The 22,453-nt window shown below is 39.9% G+C and overlaps 2 protein-coding genes and 1 long non-coding RNA gene across 6 annotated transcripts in view; 1 reads left to right on the top strand and 2 right to left on the bottom strand.

Moving 5' to 3' along the window:
* The window catches only part of LOC150079346 (uncharacterized), a 39,996-nt gene extending 38,186 nt beyond the window's left edge, over window positions 1-1,810 (bottom strand). The window contains exon 1 of the long non-coding RNA XR_016547573.1: window positions 1,500-1,810. This is a non-coding gene — a long non-coding RNA (uncharacterized LOC150079346). The remainder of the gene's footprint in view (window positions 1-1,499) is intronic.
* The window catches only part of Rala (Ras-like protein A), a 287,845-nt gene that overhangs the window by 1,138 nt on the left and 264,254 nt on the right, over window positions 1-22,453 (top strand). The gene's annotated exons all lie outside the window — the stretch shown is intronic.
* The window catches only part of LOC150079345 (uncharacterized), a 134,482-nt gene continuing 114,281 nt past the window's right edge, over window positions 2,253-22,453 (bottom strand). For all 4 annotated transcript variants that reach the window (XM_090384037.1, XM_090384038.1, XM_090384040.1 and 1 more), the window contains 2 exons: window positions 21,671-21,946; window positions 2,253-3,475 (listed from right to left, as the gene is read on the bottom strand). In XM_090384037.1, the coding sequence (XP_090240163.1) occupies window positions 2,323-3,475; window positions 21,671-21,946 (1,429 nt within the window). In that variant the 3' untranslated portion in view covers window positions 2,253-2,322. The remainder of the gene's footprint in view (window positions 3,476-21,670; window positions 21,947-22,453) is intronic.

Below are 22,453 nucleotides of genomic sequence, written 5' to 3'. Positions count from 1 at the left end.
TGTTACCGCGGAATCTTATAGTCCTTATATGGGCTTGGTTCACTGCTGTCAGGCCTGTTTAACCGTTGGAGGGAGGGGCATACGCCGTACCGATGTCACGTGACCATATTTTCGAGCATCTTGTATCGATTTCTGTAATGTGACCTTTTTCATAATTCTTATGCAACCACTATAAATGTCCCTTATACCTGTCCGAAGTTTCTCGCAGTATCCTCATTTCATTGTTAATCTATGGTACATCACTTGTTCCACTTCAAGGCAAGCTGCACGAGTAGACCGTGTTTTCTACGTGTTCTGTTAAATTTGTTGAGAAGTGTATATATATACATATATTAATAAGGGCAGGGCATTATTTATTTTTTTGGCAATACTTTTCTTCTATACAAAATGAAATTTGTATTAAAGTAAAACAATATATGTATTAGAAAACAGTCAAATAAAAAAACAATATCTGCATATAAGTAAATTTAAATCTTTGGTGTTTTTTTTTTTTTTTGGTAGTTATTGGCGCATCGGCTTCTGTGGTCATAATGCACCTCCCAAGGTTTTTACAGTACTTTGATCCAAGCTCGAGACGGGATTCGAACCCGCGACCTTTGGGTTGCTAGGCAGGCACTTGACCCACCTGGCTAGCCCGGTCGGCAAATCTTTGGTGTAACATCGATAACACTGTTCACATACTTGTATGGGGTGAACATGAAAGAACCCATGAGGATCCATATACTGGCCCTTTTTTGGTTAAAATTTTAAGTTTGTCAGTGGTTAAAATTTTTAAATTTTTTTAAAAACTGGTTAAAATTTTTTAAAATTTTAACTTCTGATTGTTTTTTCTTTTAGCCAGTCTATTTGGAAAATTATTGAAATGGTGGCAGTTTGTGATGGATTTAGCTATTTTATATTAGTTTATTATGCATGGTGATTCAAAATTCATGCAATACAAATTAAGTATTAATTTATCATTGACAGCTTGATGCAATTTGATTTTCATTACTACAGCAGCAGCACTGGTCATTTGCGGATGTGTCACATTTGTTATTTACTCGTATGTTAGGCTTCAGTCACTAACGAGTACTGTTTTGTTTTCAACGAAGGCGGCAATATGTCATTTTCCCATCCATGTTCGGATTTTTATCTTTCAGTCTACTTCAAAGGAGTAGTGTACACTAACAGCTGTCAAAAACTGGAGGAATTAAAAGATAATATCGAATCAAAAATTTCAATAATAACTGTTCAAACACTGTACCAAATCTGATCAAAGAGAAGAGCAATAAGAACGAGATGCCGAAGAAAGTTTGTGCTTACATTTGGGAAGGAGAACATTTTCAAAATTTATTGTAATCTCTATGATAATTATGTTTATAATAATAATCGAAATAAAACTGTTATATACTATAGGCTGCATGCCTTCTGAATAACCCTGTAGTTTCTTTATCTTATATAAGTATTAGTGTACTGAAATAACTGTTATTGTAAATTTTAGAAATAAAAATTATACTTACTTCGTATAAGGTATCTTAAGTCAACTAGATGAGTTGTGCTCTCCCTTAGATAATATAGATTTTCATAATGCAAATTTTCCAGATTCAGCAGCGAAACTTGCATTGCTTTGCTTTTCATCATCGTCTCATGGATCTTTATGGTGGTTGATTTTTTTCCCCACTCTGCATATCAGTGCAGTTATGGCCTCATTGAGTAAAAAATTGACATAATTAAAAGCGGAAACACTTTTCTGGAATGAATAAATAAAAGGTTTTCCTCCAAAGTAGAATTTTGTATTTATATTATGATACGAGAATTAATACCATTTTTCTCAATTTCTTGGTTAAAAATAGCGAATTAATTTTCTCTTTCTTTGCGAAAAATATTGGATATGCATTTCTTCAATAAGATATAAATGAAAATTCGATTTTAGCTTCAATCTGGCTTTATCTTCGCCCTCATGTTAATGTTTCTCTGAAAGCTGTGTGATAATGTTTTTTTTTTTTTCCAACACTTTTTTCCAGTTCTATATAATATTTATGAAATTAGTAAAGTCACTGCAAAAGTTCCATCGATAGGCTTTAATTAAAAAAATATTGCAAAATAAAGTTGCTCTTCATAAACAGAAATTAAATATTTTTCTTCCCTACTTTATGCGAATTCTATATAAAAATTTAATCAAACAGTGTCATACTTTAGTCTTTTGGCATAAGTGATCATGTGTTGAAAGAAGTAAATTTTGCGTAGTTCGCATACTTGTTTGATACGAGTCACTAGCATACTTTGAGCCCATGTCATGTATATAAAACAGATTTCCCTGATTGAAATGTAAAAGATCCATAATTAATCTTTGCTTGGTTTACGATCATGTGAACGTCTGTGATTCATGTTACTCGAGGAATCTTGGTAATCAGTTGGTTCCAAAATATTTATAACACAGGAGTCACCGTCTTCGAAACAATCTCTAACCCGAGCATCCGAAATTTGCGAACGGGGCGAATGTTCTGATTCCCCTACGCTGATTGACAGATCTTGTTCTTGAGCAATACTTTTATCGGTTTCTTCAGGAGCTGCTAAAGGAGCATGATGAAGGTGTTCACGAGATACTCTAGTTAGTTTGATTTCAGGAAGCGTGTTTCTCCGATCAGGATAAGAAATCTGATGGCCATACTTGTTCTGAGGAGTACTTTGTGCTTCGGAAGTAACAGCATGTGTTGTTTCCTCTGCATGCTTTGCTTTATAATCAGGACAATGCTTTTTTTCTTTAGAAAAACATTTCGGTGAAAACTTTTTTCCTCTTTCAAACGTTGCTGCTGTTTCATTCAGATGTTCCAAGCTAGGTAAACTACTGTAATGTGTCAGAGGATCTCGTTTTTGATCACTAGCCACTTTACCTCGTTCCTCAAATGAAGTTCTTCTAAATTTTGTTTTTATGGAAGGTTGACTAGTAATTGTAGGTATAGTAGGTCGAAATAATGTTTTTATTGGAACTTCAGGCTTTTTTGAACTTGAGATTTGAGATCTTTTCAACTGTGGAGACATCGGTCGGGAATGTAGAAGTATATGTTTTTTCTGCCTTTCTCCGCTTTTATCACCATCGCTCAATTCAGGACTTGAAAGTGTCATTTCCACTTCTGGTAGTTCTTCTGTCGGAAGATCGAGGAGAGATTGAATTTCATCGTCATCATTAACTGATTCTTTAGAGGTTTCAGAAAATGTGACACCTTTACCTCTGTAATAAGGCGCAACAGATTTCCGTCTGTATTTCTTTAACATGCTTTTGAACACTTCAGCTTTTGAAACTTTTGGTGGTGCTACTTGGCTTACGAGTTGAGCTATAGTTGGTTTAGCCAATGCCTTTGGCGATGAGCCTCTTTTGGATGGAATTGGTACCTGAAGACTATCAGTAGACCTTTGGGATGGTTGGCGTTGTATAGTTGTTTTTTTAACCTTGCTGTTATCACTACGTTCAGCACTTTCAACTGGAACAGGTGACCTGGAATAAAATAAGGTTAATCCTTATTAAACTAAGAGAAAACAATGTTGTTTTAAATTGTTCATGTATAATTCTGTTAAATAATTAGGAGACTAAATCACAGCAGAAAACTAAAAATAATCTCCATTGTTAAATATATAAAATTTTTAAATGCGAGTTTAGTTATTTGGTAACATTACATAATAGCCTGTAGGAAAATTATGTAGATTCAGTAACTTTGGGATATAATATGTTGCTTTATCTTTTGAATGCACTTTTAAAAGTTTGCACTTTCAATCCATTCTCGACTCTTTCAAGCTCATCAGATAAGATTTTCTGGCACGCACGCATTGTTATTCACCGTTTCAGTTTCTCAACATCTTGTATGAGTATTTTCGCGCCATAAACAAGGACTCTCACATGTCATTCAAATGAAGTAAAATTCTGTGTTAGTTAGTGAGACTTGCGAAGCCATTTCACTTTATAGCGTCGATCAATGTACACCGAAGAACAGTGATTTCCAAACTTTATGCTACTACGCCCCCTTTTAAAAAAAATCTAATCTTGGCGCCTCCCCCCCCTTTATTTCATAAAATAATACAGACACATTTTTAAATGGTAAAAAATGTATTAATACAAAAAATGAAAAAACGTAATTATATATATATATATATATATATATATATATATATTCATTTTTAAATTAATTTGTTTTTAATGCGATGGATGTGCTTGTTTATTAGTACAAAGTTTATCAAATCTAGGTGTCATTGAGGAGAGTGCTACTCGTAGCTCTTTTTCTACTACTAAACGGGCTCGATATTTGGATTTCATTGCAGCTAATGCAGAAAATTCCTTTTCGCATAAATATGATGTTACGAATAGCAGCAGTACTTGCATTGCTTTGCTTGACAAAGTATTCTTCACTTCGATTCCACCAAAATTGAACTAGGGTTTCACTCTGAAATTTTTGTTTCAATGAAATATCGCATGATAATTCTATCAATTTTTCCTTTTCAATAGTTGGAAATCCAAATTCATCATCTTGTTCATCCACAAATGGATTCTGTATCCACGCGAACTTTGTAAAATCAAGATCTTCGAAATAATGTTAAAAGTGCATTAACAAACCATCCAAGTGTTCAGTAAATAGATTTTTGTTTGCTTCAATATTAACTCTGGCACAGAAATAATTTAAAAGTGGAAACATGTCGAACTTATTTTTTTGTAAATTTGATTTCCATAGCTCCAATTTTTTTTTTATGAATGCTTTCACTTTGTCTTTTTGAATCAGTGAATGCATTTGTGGTCCTTGCATTGATTTATTCAAAACACTCGATTTTCCAAAAATTTCAACCAAATAGGCAAGTTTAACAATAAAGTTATCATTCCTAAATAAATTTGCCTCTTCATTATGATTTTCATCAAGAAGAATTGCAATCTCTTCTTTGAGTTCAAACACCCTTTGAATCACTTTTGCACGAGATAGCCAGCGCACTTCACAATAGTATAGAAGTGAGGTATAATTAGCTTCCATATCTTCACACAGCTTTGAAAAAAACCTAACTTTTTAAGGACTGTTTTTTATGTAGTTTATAACTTTCGTAACTCGCTCATATTTTTTTGACACAAGAGCTGCTCTGTGAAGCATGCAGTGCGTCCAGATAACTTCGGGTGCTTTCTTTTTAACTAATGCTTGAAGACCTGCCTTGTGTCCTGACATTGACAGTGCTCCGTCAGTACAGAGTCCAACGCAGTTATTCCACTTTATGCCGTTCTCATCAAAAAAAGTGTCAATTATATTAAAAATTTCATTGGATGTGGCCTTTCCAGGAATGGGGTTGCAAAATAATATATCTTCCATTATATTAGTTTCTGCAACATTTCGAACATATGCAATTAAATGAGCATCTTTAGCTACATCAGTTGCCTCATCTACTTGTATGGTGAATTTCGAAGTACGCAGTCGAGAAACTAACTGATCGCAAAGATCTTCAGATATATCATCGATTCTTCTTCCAACTATTATCAGCAAGCGGTATTTGTGGCAACCGTTTCGCATATGATTCGCCGAACATTATTTTAACCATATCAATAGCTGCTGGCAAAACTAGTTTCTCCTATTGTGTGTAGTTTTATACATTTCGCGATTCTGTAAGAAACTTGGTACGACGCTAGCAATACATTTGATGGAACAGAAACTATTTTTTTGAACGTTTGCTTTTGTTTATTAAACTCATCTAATTTTTTTCTTTGAAAAAATTCTATGGGTTTACCAACGTATTCAGAATGCATAGTTTTAAGGTGGCGTTTTAATTTGCCTGGTCTCATACTATCTGCAGCCAAAACGTTCGTACAAAACAAACACATTAGTTTTTCCAAGCCATCTGTAATAACACTTGTGAATCCTAATGATAAATAGGATGAATCGTATTTTCTTGTCTTGGGAGTTCTACCTCCTGGTTCCCTGTTGCTTGTATTCCCACTACCTTTACTTGTATCAGCATCAGTATCTTCATTATTACTGGATTTTCTCTTGTAACCAGTCAAAAATTTATCCATTCGTCAAAATATATTAGGATTAAATTTATATTCTTAAAAAATACTTCTAAATTACTAACGATTATTATCGGTAAGTAATCACGCCAAAAACAATAAAAAAACACAATCGCACACCGCTGAAACCATATTTTCAACCATGCAGCTGATGCTATACTATGCAATCTACTTATATATGTCATACATAGTACGCACTAAATTATATATATTACATTACATCATATCATATCAATCATAATTCATCAATCCATTTCAGCAAAATATATTTTTTTCCAAATAAATTTTATCTCATGTTAATATCGAAGTTAGAGTGAGATAGGTGGCGGTAAATGGTTTAAAAAATAGGTTATAAAATTTAATGTTATGTTATGAAAGTTTATTTATATGTATATATTTTTTTATTTATATATGTTATGTTATGAAAATTACATTTCTGTTAAACTTTTCGCGCCTCCCAGTTTGGAAATCGCTGCCGTAGAACATAATTACAAACTTACTGGCCTTACTTTGAGCAGCTAAATCCCATCAGCTGCTCACAGGTCCAACGAATCCTGTGAATAGATGCCCAATAACTGTTCCAAACCTCAACCCTTCCAAAATAAATGAAGAGAAATAAAAAGAATTAATTATTATTAAATCAGCAGGTTATCTGGAATAAATTGTTAAATGTTATTGAATAGTTTATGTACAATTTTTCCACTATACTGCCATCGAAAAATGCCCTTGTAATGATATTATTATTCATATTATAGCAGAGCCTTGATTTCGTTAGTGATGTCATATAATATGGATTACTTACACTGAGCGGACAGAAATCACGGGCTGCCTACCTAGTAACGGGTAGGTCCACCCTTCGCCCGAATAAGGACAGTCACGCGACGAGACACTGAGTCCACTAGTTCAAGAAAGCGTTCCACAGGTATTTCCATCCATTCTTGCTGTATCTCTGTCCATAATTTCGTCGCATTCCTGGGTGGAGGATCTAAAGCTCGAACGGACCTTTCCACAGTATCCCAAAGATGCTCCACAGGGTTCATGTCCGGTGAACGGAGAGACCATTCCATGGTGGTAAAATTTGCGCGAACGCTCTTCGAGCCATCTTCTAGTCACCACGCCTCTGTGGGGAGGCGCATTGTCCTGCTGGAAGACTATTGCCCTGTGGGTGCGCGATGACAATGAAGGGATGCAGATGTCTGCAAGGATGGACACTTAACCTGGATCGTTCAGAGATGCGTCTAGACGTACCTGAGGTCCCAACGTGCTTTGGATCCTCCACCCAGGAATGCGACGGAATTAGAGACAGCGGTACAGCAAGTATGGATGGAAATACTTGTGGAACGGGATGGAAATACTTGTGAACTAGCGGACTCAATGCTTCGCCGTGTGGCTGCCCTTATCCTGGCGAAAGGTGAGCCTACTCGTTACTAGGTAGGTATCCTACGATTTCTGTCCACTCAGTGTATAGGTACTTATAAATAATCAACATAATTGGTATTATATTCATCGTAATAAATTTATATCTTTGGCTATTATTTTAGTCCACTTTGTAGGTCTGACGATGAGAAACAGTGACTTCTCGAAAAGTTGACAACTATTTAAGTGTTTCTGTTGAGATGTATTCAATTCATTTGCAACATTTTCAATACGAAGCTTAATTTTTCACCTTTTAGATTCGTATCGCTGATTTTAGTTCATTGCAATAAGATGAATAGCCATATAATACTCCTCCTGTAACTAATTAGTGAGTGAAGTGAATATGAGGGAATGCATTTACTGACATTCACACGAAAGAAGATTATCGGGATCTGATATATTTAAATGTAGTCCACGTAAACAGCTTGTACCCATTCAAATAGAACTGTTTAATAGTGGTAAGTGCAGTTCTTAGCATGGGAAGTGCTTAAAAAATTTACCCTTTTTAAGGGAAACAGAAAATATTTCAACCTTCTCGAAGGGAAATTATATTTAGTCTCAAGGGTCATTTGAATTCTATCCGATAGAATAAAATGAAAAACTGGGAAGTATGAATAATAAATGGAAGTGTTCAAGAAGATTATGCTAGAGGTTAATGAGGTTTGTATCAATGAGATATGTATAGAGTTACTTTAAGGAGACACCCTAAATGGATGATGAATGAATTAAGAGCTTGGTGGCAGAAAAGAAATCTGTATGCGATGAGTAACAAAATAACTCAAGCTAATTAGAGTAGGAGTGTTTTAAGCTTATTTAAAAAAATTATAAATAAATTAAAATTAAGATAATAATAATAAAGTATATGGGCGAAATTAACATGGGAAAATTCTGTATAATTAGAAAATTTCAGTGAACAACAATTATACACTCAACGAACAGTTGTAATGGGATAAGGAATAGTCATTAGGAAAATATCTAAGGGCGAGACCATATTTCTCAGAAGTACGGTGAACATTCGACTTATTGAGGGGAGGTCAGGTCGAAATTCAGGGGAACTTTAGGTGAAGTTCCCTTGAATATATAAGGACTGGTTCGTTGACAAGTAAGCGGAGTTTTTCGGAGTTAGCAAGTTGGGAAGCAGTGAGTAAGTTAGTAGTCGAGAGAAGTCGTGGTTGGGAGTTGTAGTTAGGTGCAGATATGTAACTAGTAGTTCAAAGAGAGTAGATAAATTTATAGTAAGTAGGCCGTTTAGTATGAATAGGCCACATTAAAGTGAGTTTGATCGAGGAGAATCTTGGATAATAACAAGGAATCTGATGTGGAAACTATTAAAGAAAGTGCCGGAAGATCAAGGAGTTGGTCCAAAAACTCGGAGAAATGAAAGTTATTGTAAGTACTGTTTCGTATTATTATTCCTAGTCAAGGAAATAATCCAAAAAAAGGGAGAAAGGCATTCTGAAATCATAACTGTGATAAATTTGACTAGCCTAGGAGGTAGCTGGATAATCAAATTGGATGTCGTAAAGAACTATATATAATTCAATTTAGAATCAGATATAGAACGGACTTGTCGAAATTGTCTATCCCAGTGGGGGAACATCTGTAATATGGAAAAGTTTTCTTGTGATAAATTTTGTATGTATTTAAGTCAGTTTCTATAATTAAACATGCTAAATTTTTCATGTGTATTGTCAATTGTCTCACTAAATTTTCTAGCTAAATAGATAAATTGCCTGGAATTTTGTTAACGCAGTCAGAGGTCCCAGGACAGCTTGCAGTTACCAGATAAAATTAATGTAGGTGAAAAAAATTGTGTATAAATAAGTAACTAATTATTTATATATAATAGTACACGAAAGGAGTGTATGCCTACAATTGACATGCCTATTAAGAAAGGAAGTCATACAGTGTGTTATAGGCCTAATAACTCTGAAGAGTCAACGAACAGCTGTACAGAGAAATAGTGCCAGTAAATCAGAAAGCCTTATAATGGGCGATTTTAACTTTCCATTTATTGACTGGAACTTTTGGTTTGGTCACTCACAGACTAGCAAGACTTTTGTCTATTTATCAGATGATTTTTCTACAGAAACAACAAGACGGAGTAATGCCCTTGATCTGATTATCAGCAGTGATTATTCATGCATTAGAATCTGCAGATAAAAGAACCACTATGTGTCAGAGATCAGCGTGTACAATTTGGAATTAACTTAAAGATGTAACTGCCATCAAGGGTAAAGAGAGGAGTTTTTGCTTTCATAAAGGTGACTATAGTGGTGTCAGACAGTTTTTAAATTCTATACAATTTGACCAACTGATGATGTTACCACCAGAAATTCGAAATGGGAAGCATTCAAGGAATTAATCATAGACGCATGCTTTTTTATATCAACTGAGAAATACTCTTCAAAGTATAGGCATAAATGGATGTCAGATAAACTAATAAACCTCGTGCCAGGTTTATTAGTCTCGCAGAGAAGAAAAGTGCCTGGGATGCATATAAATCATCGGGCGACACAGAAGCCTATGGTAGATATAAACTAGTCTGCAATGAAGTCACAAAGGAGTTCAAGCAAGCAAAAGAAGATTGTGAGAAATCTTTGGCGAAGGAAGCAAAGAAACAACAAAAACTTCTTTACTTATATAAACACTAGAAGGAAGGAGGTGAATCAAATTGGACCACTCGATTTCGATGGTTTGACTATTGATGATCCTGCTCAGGTTGCTGACAAATTGAATGAATATTTTGCATCTACATTCGCGCATGAGAAATTCTTTAGGGAAGGGGATGCCAAAAGTTTTTATCAAGCTCTAACAGGGAGCTAAATGATTTTGTGAGAACTGAGAGGAAAGTGGAAGAGAAATTGTTGAAGCTAAACATAAGAAATAGTTATAATAAGGGAGGCAGCAAAGGAAGTAAGCAAACCTTTAGCCAGAAGTATGAAAGCATACTTGGATTCAGGGGAGGTCCCCATGGATTGGATGGAGGTGTGAAAATGTATCCCCAATTCACAAAGGGGGATCAAAAGGTGACACAAGTAATTGCAGATATGTTAGTTTAACTTGTGTTAAATAATGCAGTCACTGGTTAAAGAAGCATTGCAGGATCATCTAGACAAGACCAGTAATAGTTAAGACACAGCATGGGTTTATTAAAGGGAGGTTTTGTCTGACCAATTTAATTGGATACTATGATGTGATCACAAAGGAACTGGATGCAAAAAATTATTTTGATATCATATATTTGGTTTTAAAGAAAGCTTTTGATACTGCTGCACATAGAAGACTGCTATACATATTGGAGCGGTATGACACCAAGGGCAAGTTTCTGGTATGAAATAAAGCAATGGCTGAGTGGGAGAACACAGAGTGGTAATCAATGGACATTGCTCTTGATGGGATTAATGTTATTAGTTGAAAAGAAGAATACAGTAGAACCAGTGGATACGGTAACTAAAAGAATTTGAATACAGAAAGAAGCTTTCGGGATCACGAACCCCTTCCTCAGCAGTACATACAGAAATGTAAACATAACGTTAAACGTTGGGAATGGAATCAACTAAATGAGCAGTGCGTGCTCAGATTGCTGGGAGAGCGCGCATATGAACGTGAGGGCACCTCCGTAGTCAGATGGGAAGGAGCAGCAGTGCGTACCACACGCTTCTTGATTAGACCGGGGTTCGAGCCAGTGACCACCAAATACGGAGGATGCGGAAAGGTCAGCGAATGACCACCGCATATTCCCGGAGCAATATGGGCTTAGTTGCTAATGCTCCTAAAAAAAAAAAAAATGAACGCGAGTGTTCAATCACTATGTCAGATCAGGTGATTGTTGTTGGTACCCGGTGCCTATATGGGATGACAGCCAGCGTTTGTCGTGCTTTAACATTACAGACTCCAAAATTGGGTGTAGTCTTGTACCTCTACTGCAATTCAAAACTTTATGACAGCTAGATATGTTTAGGGACTCTAACCATAGGCGATGATAGTACTGCCGAGATTGGTCTATCACTTTGCTGTCGCGGCTGGGATTGAGGTCATGTTGAGTTGATTGTAGAGTGCGCAGAGTCACCTAGGCGGATGGATGTATCATGTTATTAGTTGAATCTTCACGGTTGGGTGTTGGGCACATTGTTGTTTTCTATATGTATTTATCAATGATATTGATGAAGGCATACTAGGCTTATTGTCCAAGTTTTGTAAATGTTAGAAAGGTAGGCAGGCGGTTAATGACAGTAAGCTACTGCAATGGGATCTATAAAAGTTGAGCAGAGAAATGGCAATTGAAGCTTAACATTGATAAATGCAAAGTATTGCATATGGGTAACAGTTACCCCACAATAACATACCAACTGTATGGTACTATATTTTGCAGGGTAGTGGAAAATGAGAAAGACCTGGGCGTAATTGTTCACTCAGATATGAAGTTCTTTGAGGAATGCAGAGAGGCTGCCGGGACAGCTCATGGGATTTTGTAAATGCTGTACAGGAATTTTGCTAGCAGAGATAAGAAGGTGAGCGTCTCATTGTATAAGGCAGTGGTATGGCCACATCTTGAGTACTGCATACAGATCTGGAGGCCTCATTTTAGAAACAATGTGGAGCTTTTGGAACGAGAACAGAGAAGGGCAACGAGATTGGTGAGTGGAACAAATGGGTGCCTTTACCAAGAAAGCTTCAGTTTTGCAAATTGATGCGTCTGGAGACTAGGCAACTGCGAAGTGATCTGATAGAAGCGTTTAAAGCTCTGAATGGATTGAGCAAGTTCAGTGTTAATGAGATTCTTCCTCGTGTTCAGACCACACACACACACACGAGGTGGGGATAGGTGGTGCCGCTTGCCCTGTGCGGCTGACTTTGTGATCGCTCCTGAAGTGAAAGTGCTTTTTTTTTTAAATTTTTTTTCATGGATATACTTTGTTTCAACAATCACCGAAGATACCGACAGGAAGAACTGAGCAAGGAGGATCACCAGGTGATTTTTCAGACTTCTGAGAGTTACCGCTTCAGAGATATTTGTTTGAAATTTTATATATTGCGTCTGTATATCGACTCTATGGGGGCCATTATACGGTTGCCATAGCGATTGCATATGATAGCATTTAGGTGTGTTTTCTTAAATTTAAGAGTCTTTTAATAGCTAAAATCAATGGACCTACAAATTTTTAGCATCCCATTCTGTGTGGTTATGATCTATATAATTTGTGATAGTGTTTTAGCAATGAATTTTGTTTCCAAACTTGACGTGATTTCCGACTACGTGTATTAAACAATAGCGTCGCCGTATTGGTTAGCGATCGCGACAGGTTTTCACTCGCTCACCGCAGCCAATTTAAGTGGTTTAAACGTTCAAGATATATCCGTACAGTGTATACCAACCCTTTACTACCTGTTAGAGAGATACCAATATGGCAGCCGTTCAGCGTGGACACGTTATTTCCAGCTCCTGATTTTGTGTCTAAACATGTGGTTTAAGTGCTTTCTGTTTCAGGCAAAGTGTATCAAGTGTTAAAGAAAAATTAGCGGACTCCCTAGGTGAGACTATTTTTACATCTACTGGGTTATTTAGCAGAATACAAGCGTTTTTTACCTGTTCCCTTTGTTGGCAGACGGGTCACCATGCCGCTGACAACAAGGAAATAGGGAGGGTGACCAAATATTCCCGGTCAACACGTTCGGATCCTGCATTTGACTTGGGAGGGAGCTTCCACCTGAGTGACTTTGGACTGTGATACTGTCCCAATATTTTGAGACTGAATGTGATAAAAAAATTGACTATTTTGCGAAGAAATGACTATCGAGTTCCCCCCCCCCCATCTGCCATAGACTTGCAATAGACAAGCTACTGTACTGACCCGTACTGTGGAATGTGTAGTATTCCCCTCCGGCGCAGGGATTAGTCTTCTGACATTTATTAGCTGTGACCTTGATTGCAGTTCACTATCTGTGAAGCGAATGTCTACGGGCATTGTATAGAAAGTAACAGTATCCTTCTGGGCCGATCTTGGAACAACCTTCTCCCCCACTATTTTTGGAGGGGGGCAATCCAAAAACTTATTGCTCTGCTGCAAGGCTAATAATTGCACTACAAACACCTAGCTAGTGTCATTCGACGTCCCTATCATTCCTCTCTTTGAATGAAAACAATACAGACTCGGTTATCCGAAGTGAACCCAATAATATGAAAATGATGCAAAAGGAAGAGATATCAGGAAATTCTGGAGCGCCTATTTCGCAGACAGCTCACAGTGATGACCCGGTCATAGTGGACTGCTACGAGCACTCTGAATCCACGCACTCTGGAGCTTCCGCCTCCAAGCGGAAGTACAAGAAATATGTTGTACCCAACACTGATAGCGAAGACTCGCTCCCAAAGTGAAAACAAGTAATCCACAGAGCAAACTGCCACCCAAAATGACAAAGCCTCAGGAAAGCCACGGGATAAACTACGAGAGACCCTATGGACCCAGCTCTCCCGGAAGGAACCGTCCTGGGGCAGTCCCTTCTTTGCGAACTGCCCTGGAGAGCCTCTTTAAGGAGCCAACAAACAGGATTACAGCTGTCCTCCGCGCAGAGATCGTCTCCATTTGGATGAAAATGGAGCCATCCTGGTACAAACCCAGCTAGAGAGGGAAATTGCCACAGCAAAATTGGAGGTCCTCCAAAACAGTGGGGCAAACCACATGCCACAGCACGCTCCCACTTATTCACAGGCGCTGAGAAACAACATCAACGCTACAAATGGAAACCGTCCTGCAGGTCAGGCTGGAATAGCCCCCAAGAAAACCCCAATCACCAAACCACACCTAGTAATATTGAAACCAAGGTCAAACGAAGTCCACAAAACGAGTGAGGAAGTGAAACAAACAGTAATCAAAAAGCTTAAGGATGACTTCAAACACACGAAGATTAGATCTGTCAGAAAGACAAGAATCGTTGGAGTTATAATACATACTGACACAGAGCAAGATCTACGGGGAATACTACAAAATCCTAAAATACCCTCCTTAGGCCTCATAGCTGAACCTCCTAAAGAGAAAGGGCCAAGCATACTAATATTAGGCATCGACAAAGACGTGACCCCAGAAGAACTTGTTCGGGAGATCTATACCAAAAACTGCCGTCAGCTACCCACCGGCGATGAGCCACGACAACATATATACCGAGGTATAAAACAAAGCCCAGAAATGGAAATTGTGCTAACTGGATCATTGAACTGTCTCCGGCCGCTTGGAGAATCCTGAGCCAACAGTCCAGAATCTATGTAAACTGGGGCAGCCACCGTTTCAGAGAGCTGTGGCTGTTCCCAAATGCTTCCGGTGTTGTCGCTTTGGCTACACGACTCACACCTGCAAGCAGTCGCAACCCACTTGTGGTCATTGTGCCAACACTGGGCTTGAATATAACAATTGTCCCCAAAAAAAAGCGGAAACCGTAGGGTCAAACTGTAGGGCCATGAAGTTATCATTGCATCAGGGACAGTAAATGCCCTGTCTACTTTAAAGCAAAGGGTGCGCAACAATTAAGAATCAATTATGGAGAGTAATAACAACTGCTATAACATGTCAAAGGTGAAGATAGCACAACACAATGCGCAACGCTCCAAGGCGGTCGTAGCACAGCTAGTTAAGAAAGCTAAAGAAGAGACGCTAGACCTACTTCTTCAAAAGAGCTCTACACACATAAATATCAAGTTAGAGGGTACCCACTACAGTTTAAAATTGTACAAGTGGATGGTGAAACTCCTTGGGCTGCCATCGCTGTTTGTAGTTCTGACCTCACTGCAACTAAGATAACACACCTGTGCACAACCTGGGCAGTCTGCGCCCATATAGCATCGTCCCTAGGGGAATTTTACGTAGTATCCATCTACGCCCGACCAGGAGAAGACATACTCCCTACAATACAATATTTTCAGAATCTGCAGCAACAACTAGCAAATGCCAAACTTATATTAGGCCTTGATGCAAACTAGAGATCATCTGCCTGGCACAGTGAGACACCAGAACGGAGAGGAACAAAGTCCAGCGCCTAGAGGAGTACATATCAAGCGGCGACCTATCCATTCTAAACAGACCAAACCAGCCCCACACCGTCTCGAGCACTATGTGGGAAGCTAATATCGACCTAACCCTTGCAAGTCATTCCATAGCAGGACACCTCTCTCCTTGGGAGGTACAACAACACTGGACCACTTCAGATCACAGAGTGTTAACTTACAACCTCCACCGATCACTCCAAACGCAACATGTCACACGACTTTTATTACCAAGATATGCCATATCAAAGGCGGATTGGAAACTTTTTAAGCAGCTGCTGACGGAGAAAGCAGAAAACTTCCACCCCAATGAATTCAACCTAGACTGGCATCAGCGAGAGGTAACAAAACTAATCACAGAAGCGGCAGATATAGCCATCAAGAAGAAGATGCCATCCCTCAAAGCCGTTCCTTGGTGGGCGCCAGAGCTCACAGATCTCCGGAAAAGGGTAAATAGCGCCCGCATGGCATTTCAGGGGCCGCGTAGATCCTGGCCACAGGCAGAGGTCGATGTACTACGTCAACAGTACCGTGAGGTCAGAAATGACTACCCAACTAAAATAAAGAAAAGAAATAAAGCCTCGTGGGAAAACCTAGTAAATACAGAAGGAAATGCTAACCCCTGGGTAGTGGTGTATCGGGTCATCACAATCAAACTCCGCAGAGGGGAAGTCGTAACGGCAAACGAGGCAGCTCAGGGAACCTATACCAGAACATGGAAATCCTCTATAGACAATATCTTGGACCATATCTTCCTTCCTGCAACCGAGCCTCAAACTCAGGAACAAAGAAAACTATGTGAGGACAATAACTCATACACAACCACAGCTGTTGAACCTGCCTTCTCACCAGTGGAGCTCAGCATAGCGGCAGCGAGGATGAAAAATAGAAAGACCCCTGGTATAGATCAAATTGAGCCCGAGATGCTCAAGGTGGTGGAAGAAACTGTAGCGAACACAATATTAGGACTCCTCAACCGATGTCTCTCGGTGGGCCACTTCCCGTCCTCGTGGAAAACGGCACGAATAAAACTTATTTTAAAAAACCCGACGAAACCACAAGAAATGCCAGGGTCGTATAGGCCAATCGCCTTGCTGTCAATCTTCAGCAAGCTCTTAGAGCGCTTTTTCTACCAAAGAATCGAGAACCACTTCCAAGAATCAAACCTCATGTCACCTAATCAATATGGCTTTGGGAAGGGGCGCTCGGCTGTAGAGGCTCTGGAAAATATTATTGAAACAGCTAAAAACTGCAACACAAAATACTTCCTCCTAATATCGATTGACTTCGCAGGAGCCTTTGATTCTCTCTGGTGGCCTGCTGTTCTGGCCAGGCTTCGGAAGGCCCATATCACAGGAGACTCATATCGATGCCTCAAATCCTATCTTGAAAACAGGCGAATCACTGTTACCACTCCATACGCCTCTGTTTCTAGGCCGGTCCACAGGGGTTGCCCTCAGGCTTCTGTCCTGGGGCCGCTCTTGTGGAACCTGGTCCTAGACGAGTTCCTTAATTTGGATATTCCAAATGTTAAAACCCAGGCATATGCAGATGACCTGGTTCTGATGCTGCAGGCTGACAGCCGGGCACGACTGGAGACCATAGCAAACCGGGCCACTAGCGACTTGCAAAATTGGGCTAGCGCAAATCTCCTTACTATCTCCTCAGACAAAACAAGTTCAATACTTCTCAAAGGACTCCTTAACCCTAGAAGACCACCGCAGATTAAGATAAACGGGAAAACCATAAAGTTGCTAACAAAAATAAAATACCTTGGAGTGATACTTGACAGAAACCTTAGCTTCATGCCACATCTCTGCTACCTGAGAACAAAAATAAGAAGATATGCGAGCCTACTGGCCAGAGTCACTAGGAAAGACTGGGGTCTGAAGAAGAGGGCCCTTGGCGTCCTCTGTAAGGCATTCTTTATCCCAGCACTAGCCTATGTAGCTGGGGCCTGGTACACAAAGACTAGCACAGCTGTCAACAAGAAAAAACTGGAGATGACACACCGATCGATATTACTCATAACGAAAAGAGCTTGCTGCACTGTGAGCACCCACGTGCGCCAGGTCCTGGCGGGATGCCTTCTCCTGGACTTGGAGATTGCGTGCTGGGGGATGCTGTACCAACATTCCAAAGGAAAAGTAGTCTCTCATATAGGATTCACCACAGACCCAGCAAACTCCAAAATTGTGGAGAATAGACGGATTTTGCAACACTTGAAATCACTATGGCAAAATCGCTGGAACCTCACTAACAAAGGCTCCATTACTAAGAAGTTTATACCGGATGTCGGACAAGTTTATCCACTCTACCCAGCTTGGTTTTCGCTCGGATTCCAAACCACCTACCTCTTGACCGGACATAGCTGGTTTAGAAACAGGCTATATGACTTTGGAATTTCAGCTACTCCACGGTGCTCCTGTGGACAGGAGGAGTCCTGGGAGCACCTGGTCTATGAGTGTGACCAATACTAGGACCTTAGATGTCGACTATACACCAAGATTCACTCGCTTCTTCGAAACCAAGAGGACATCGTTCTACCAGAGGAAGAGACCTACAAAGCATTCACACTTTTTGCGCAAAATCTGTTCACAAGACAACAGACCCTCCCCTCCCCTTCAGTGGAGGTATCCCAAAAGTTCACAAATCCATGAATAGGACAATATCAATCACGAGACAACAGCCATCTCTCAATGGCCCAGAGTAATGGAAACACAACTAAGACTCTGACTCAAATTGGTCAAAGACACCACAGAAGACCAGAAGAATCCCATCTTGCCCTGTTGAGCACCTGGACTAAAGGACATCCAAGGTTGTCATATGACTCAACATACACTGTTTCTCTCTTGAACGGTGCTTTCTTTCCCCTCCCGTGGGGAGGGGGGGATTTTCCCCCACTCCTCCCCTTCTCCAAATCTCTTCCTTCTGGTGGAGCACGGGCCTGCTCCATTGCAATCGCGGGGCCATCCTCTCTATCGGCCCCTTACTTTTCTTCCCTCCAGTCTTCACACTCCCTTTACTGTTGACTTTCACAGCGTTTTCAGCTCCATGCGTCCAAATTTAACTACATCAAAATTTCCTGCTCGACCCATTTAGGCATATAGAAAATATTATTTTAGCGTATAGCCCCTCGCAAGCTTCTAAATTATTCTAACAAACGCTATTATTGTATCTTTAGTGTACAATAAAGATTTTCTCTCTCTAATAACTAACCGCGAGCAGCACTTTTTTTTTTTTTTTAGGTTCTAGCCACTGAAATTCCAGGAAAGTAGGTGGCAGGACCCGCCAGAGTACTATATAGGCAACACCCGGCCGGCCTCCCCGTGGTGAGGTATGGTAACGTCAGGTCCCATTAGGGGCCTGGCGGCTAACAGGCTGGATGAACATGGACACAACATGCTACATACCACATGACCCATATACTTTTAAATCCCTGGCTTGTCCGGTACAGTGTACATATGCGGAGATGGGAGAAATCCCAGGAGCCGTTAGACCCAAATATACCTATACCTGTAAGAGAAAAGTGTTCCAACCTTCTATGGATGTTTTTGTGACTGGCTTTCTCCTCCCTCACATGAGGTGGGGGTTAGCCCAAATCTTCACTAGTACACTCAAATACACCAAATTGGGCTACGAACTTGTAGCGGGTGTCTTTCTACAACAAAAACCAAGCCCTAGCTAACCAACATCCTGCCATCTCGGAAATCCGAACTCTCCTCAATTATCCGAAATAATCCTAATATGGAAGGAAAAAGTGATAAAATCCAAAATGAGTGGCAGCAGACCTCAAAGGACGACATTACAGTCATCGAAAATCACGAAGAGCCGGTGGACCCCCGCGCGGGAACTCCCTCCGCTAGAAGAAAGAGTTGTAAGCTAGCTGTCCCTAAGTCGGAGCGGGAAACCCGCTCACAAACCGACACAAGGGAAACGCAAAGAGGCCACGCCTCCCAACGGGATACCGCTGAGGAGAGACAGGCGGATCCACCACTGGACCCCACATTGCTTGAAGGCACCGTTCTTGAACAGAAACTGTTCCTGCGAACTGCCCTTGAAAACTTGTTTGAGAAGCATAACCACACGTATAAGAGCTGAAATTGTTTCCTTGTGGACCAAATTGGAAACAATATTGGACCAGATGCACTTGGAAAACGAAAAAATAACTTCCAGGCTTGATGCCTACCTGGAAAGTGGGGCAAATAAATGCCACAGCACGTTCCCACATTTGCTGAAGCGCTGAGAACTCAACGACAAGACCAGCGGACAACAACAACCATGCAAATTACAGCCATAAGGAAAGTTCTGTTACCTACGCCGTACCTGGTCATCCTCCGACCAATCTAACCAGAGGTACAAAAGTAGTGAAGAGTTAAAGAACATGGTGATGACCAACCTTGCAGAAGATTTCAAAACCATGAAAATAAAATCTGTGCGTAAAACACGAAATACAGGCATCATCATAGAGATGCAAACTAAGGAGGACGCCAGTAAGATCCTTAATAACCCAAAAATACAGACACTAGGCCTTGAGGCGCTACCCCCAAAAAAGAAAAGGTCCAAGTATAATTATCTTTGACACGAACAAAGACCTGACCCCAGACATGCTGCAAGAATAGCTCTACGTTAGGAATTTACAACAAGAGCACCCAAATGATGAACCAGCCACTCTGATTACCCCCAAATATCAAACTAAGGCCAGAGTAAGAAGCGCCACAAATTGAGTCGTGGAACTCTCCCTGGCGGCATGGTGAACCATCAGCCAACAAAACAGTTTTCATAAAGTGGGGCACCACCACTTCAAACAACACGTTGCTGTGCTCAAGTGTTTCCAGTGCTGCCGCTTTGGGCACACCACCCACACTTGCAACCAGACCCCAACTAACCTGAGTGTCACTGCGCAGAACGGGATCACCATTTCAGCGCATGCTCCAAAAAGAGAACCAACTGACGTGCGCAAACTGCAAGTCCCAAAGGCTAGATGCAAACCACTCCATCAGGGATAACAAGTGCCCTGTTTATTGTAAAGCCAAAAGCGCATTCCGAATGAGGCTAAATTATGGGGACATATCTTAGGCCCTTTAACTACAACAAAGTGCACTTTTTACAGCTCAACGCAGAACACTCCGAAGCGGTTGCTGCTCAATTGACAAAAAAGGCAAATGAAGAAAACTTGGACATCCTCCTAATCCAGGAACCCTATATCCACAGTCGGGAGGTCAGGGAATAATACCCCCTGGCATATAAAATCGTCCAGGATGGGCCGCTATAATCGTCCGGAACCCTGAACTGACGGTGACCAAAATTCAAACCTTCTGCCTTCCCTGGGCCGCCTGGGCACACACATCACTCCACTGGGTGAGATCTAGGCAGTGTCCCTCTACTGCAGACCTGGGGAGGACATCCTCCCATCTACAAGATACCTGCAAAGCAGGTATTACCTTATCCCTAATTCCGTACTGTTGGAAGGACATCCTCCTTCCAGCAGTACAGAATTAGGGATAAGGTAATACAGTGGACAAAAAGTTGGTTGAGTGGCAAAAAACACAATACTCAGAAAACATCAAATCATCAGCTGCTCATCAGTGGTCACTTCTCCGGGTGAACTGTTGCAGTTAGTGGGATCTGTACGATCCCACTAATTGCAATAGTTCACCCGGCGCTTTGGAGTCCTTAGAAAGGTAAGACATCTGTGAGGTAACGATTTTTTTTTCTCGCTCTGAGTAAAGGTAACTGTAGATTGGATGTAAGGAAATTTATCTTCAAAAAAAATCGAGAATTATTGACAATCGGAACCTACTGCCTCCTGCGCCTGTTTTGACAGAACGTTTTTGTAAATTTAAAGAGGAATTGGATAGATACGTGATGATATCCGATGAGGGTGAATCCATTTCCCATCAACATTGTAAAGCTCTTTTGCTTCCTTTCTTGTGTTGCCAATACTAATTCTGCTTTGTGATACCGATATTTGCTGTCATATTGAAATAAAAGTTTCATTCATTTCATTCTTTTTTGTCCTACAATTAGAAACAAATTTGATATTTTTGATTTATTATCACTAAATTACTACATTGTCAACCACTACTAGGATTCATTTAATTAGTGGCGTAGAACAAGTATAAATAAACCACTAATTAAAATAAAATGTGTAATAAATATTATTTCAGTTTTGTAAATAACGAAGGGACGGGGTCGAATCTTACCCCAAGGTACCTGAAGATATCTTGGCATCACTACAAGCTGCTTGAATTGAAGTTTGAGAATTGATATTGAAAGTCGAAGATTTCCAAGAACAGCTTTCTAAAGAATCGTTATCGATGTTGAGAAAACTTCCAGCTGGGCTGGGTTTTTTTTGTGCCATTCCGCCAAGTAATGTCCACATAGATGGTCTACGGTTTCCCATTTGTTCAGCACCTTCATCATCATCTTCTTCTTCTGAAACATCTGGTAATACAAGGCCTTGCTTCTCCATTGGAACCCTGAAATTAAAATAATATTGTAATGTTGAAAAAAATTAGGTCATCCGATAAAAATAGTGCGAATTCCTAGAAGTTGGTGATAAATAATGACATTTATTAATGATAATAAGAAAAAAATAAATTCATTACATATTACATTTTTTATTGTTGAGGCGATTTCGCAGTTATGATGTATATGTGCTCCCTTCATGTAGTTGCACTGATCATGCGAAAATAGCTGCACTTTTACAGTTATGGTTAATTAAAAGAGGAAAGAGGAGTCTAGTAGCTTTTCAATGATTCAAATTTCAATATGGTACTGCTTTTTTTTTTTTTTTTCTGCAGTTGAGTAGTCCCCTTTCTCGTTTATGATGGATGCTTCTGTCTTCTCAGTGAATTTTCTGGAGTTCCACAAGGTTGTGTTTTCTATTTCACTCATTTCACCTGTATATTAATGACCGTATTTCGCTAACTGGAAATCCTATCCTTGGTTTCGCCAATGGCAGTACACTACATTCCCCCTTCCAG

Source organism: Mastigoproctus giganteus, chromosome 10 (assembly GCF_048544385.1).
Source record: "Mastigoproctus giganteus isolate SK-2022 chromosome 10, ASM4854438v1, whole genome shotgun sequence".
Lineage (NCBI taxonomy): Eukaryota > Metazoa > Arthropoda > Arachnida > Uropygi > Thelyphonidae > Mastigoproctus > Mastigoproctus giganteus.
Note: the sequence above shows the minus strand (reverse complement) of the source record. Positions and strands in the feature narration are given on the sequence as shown.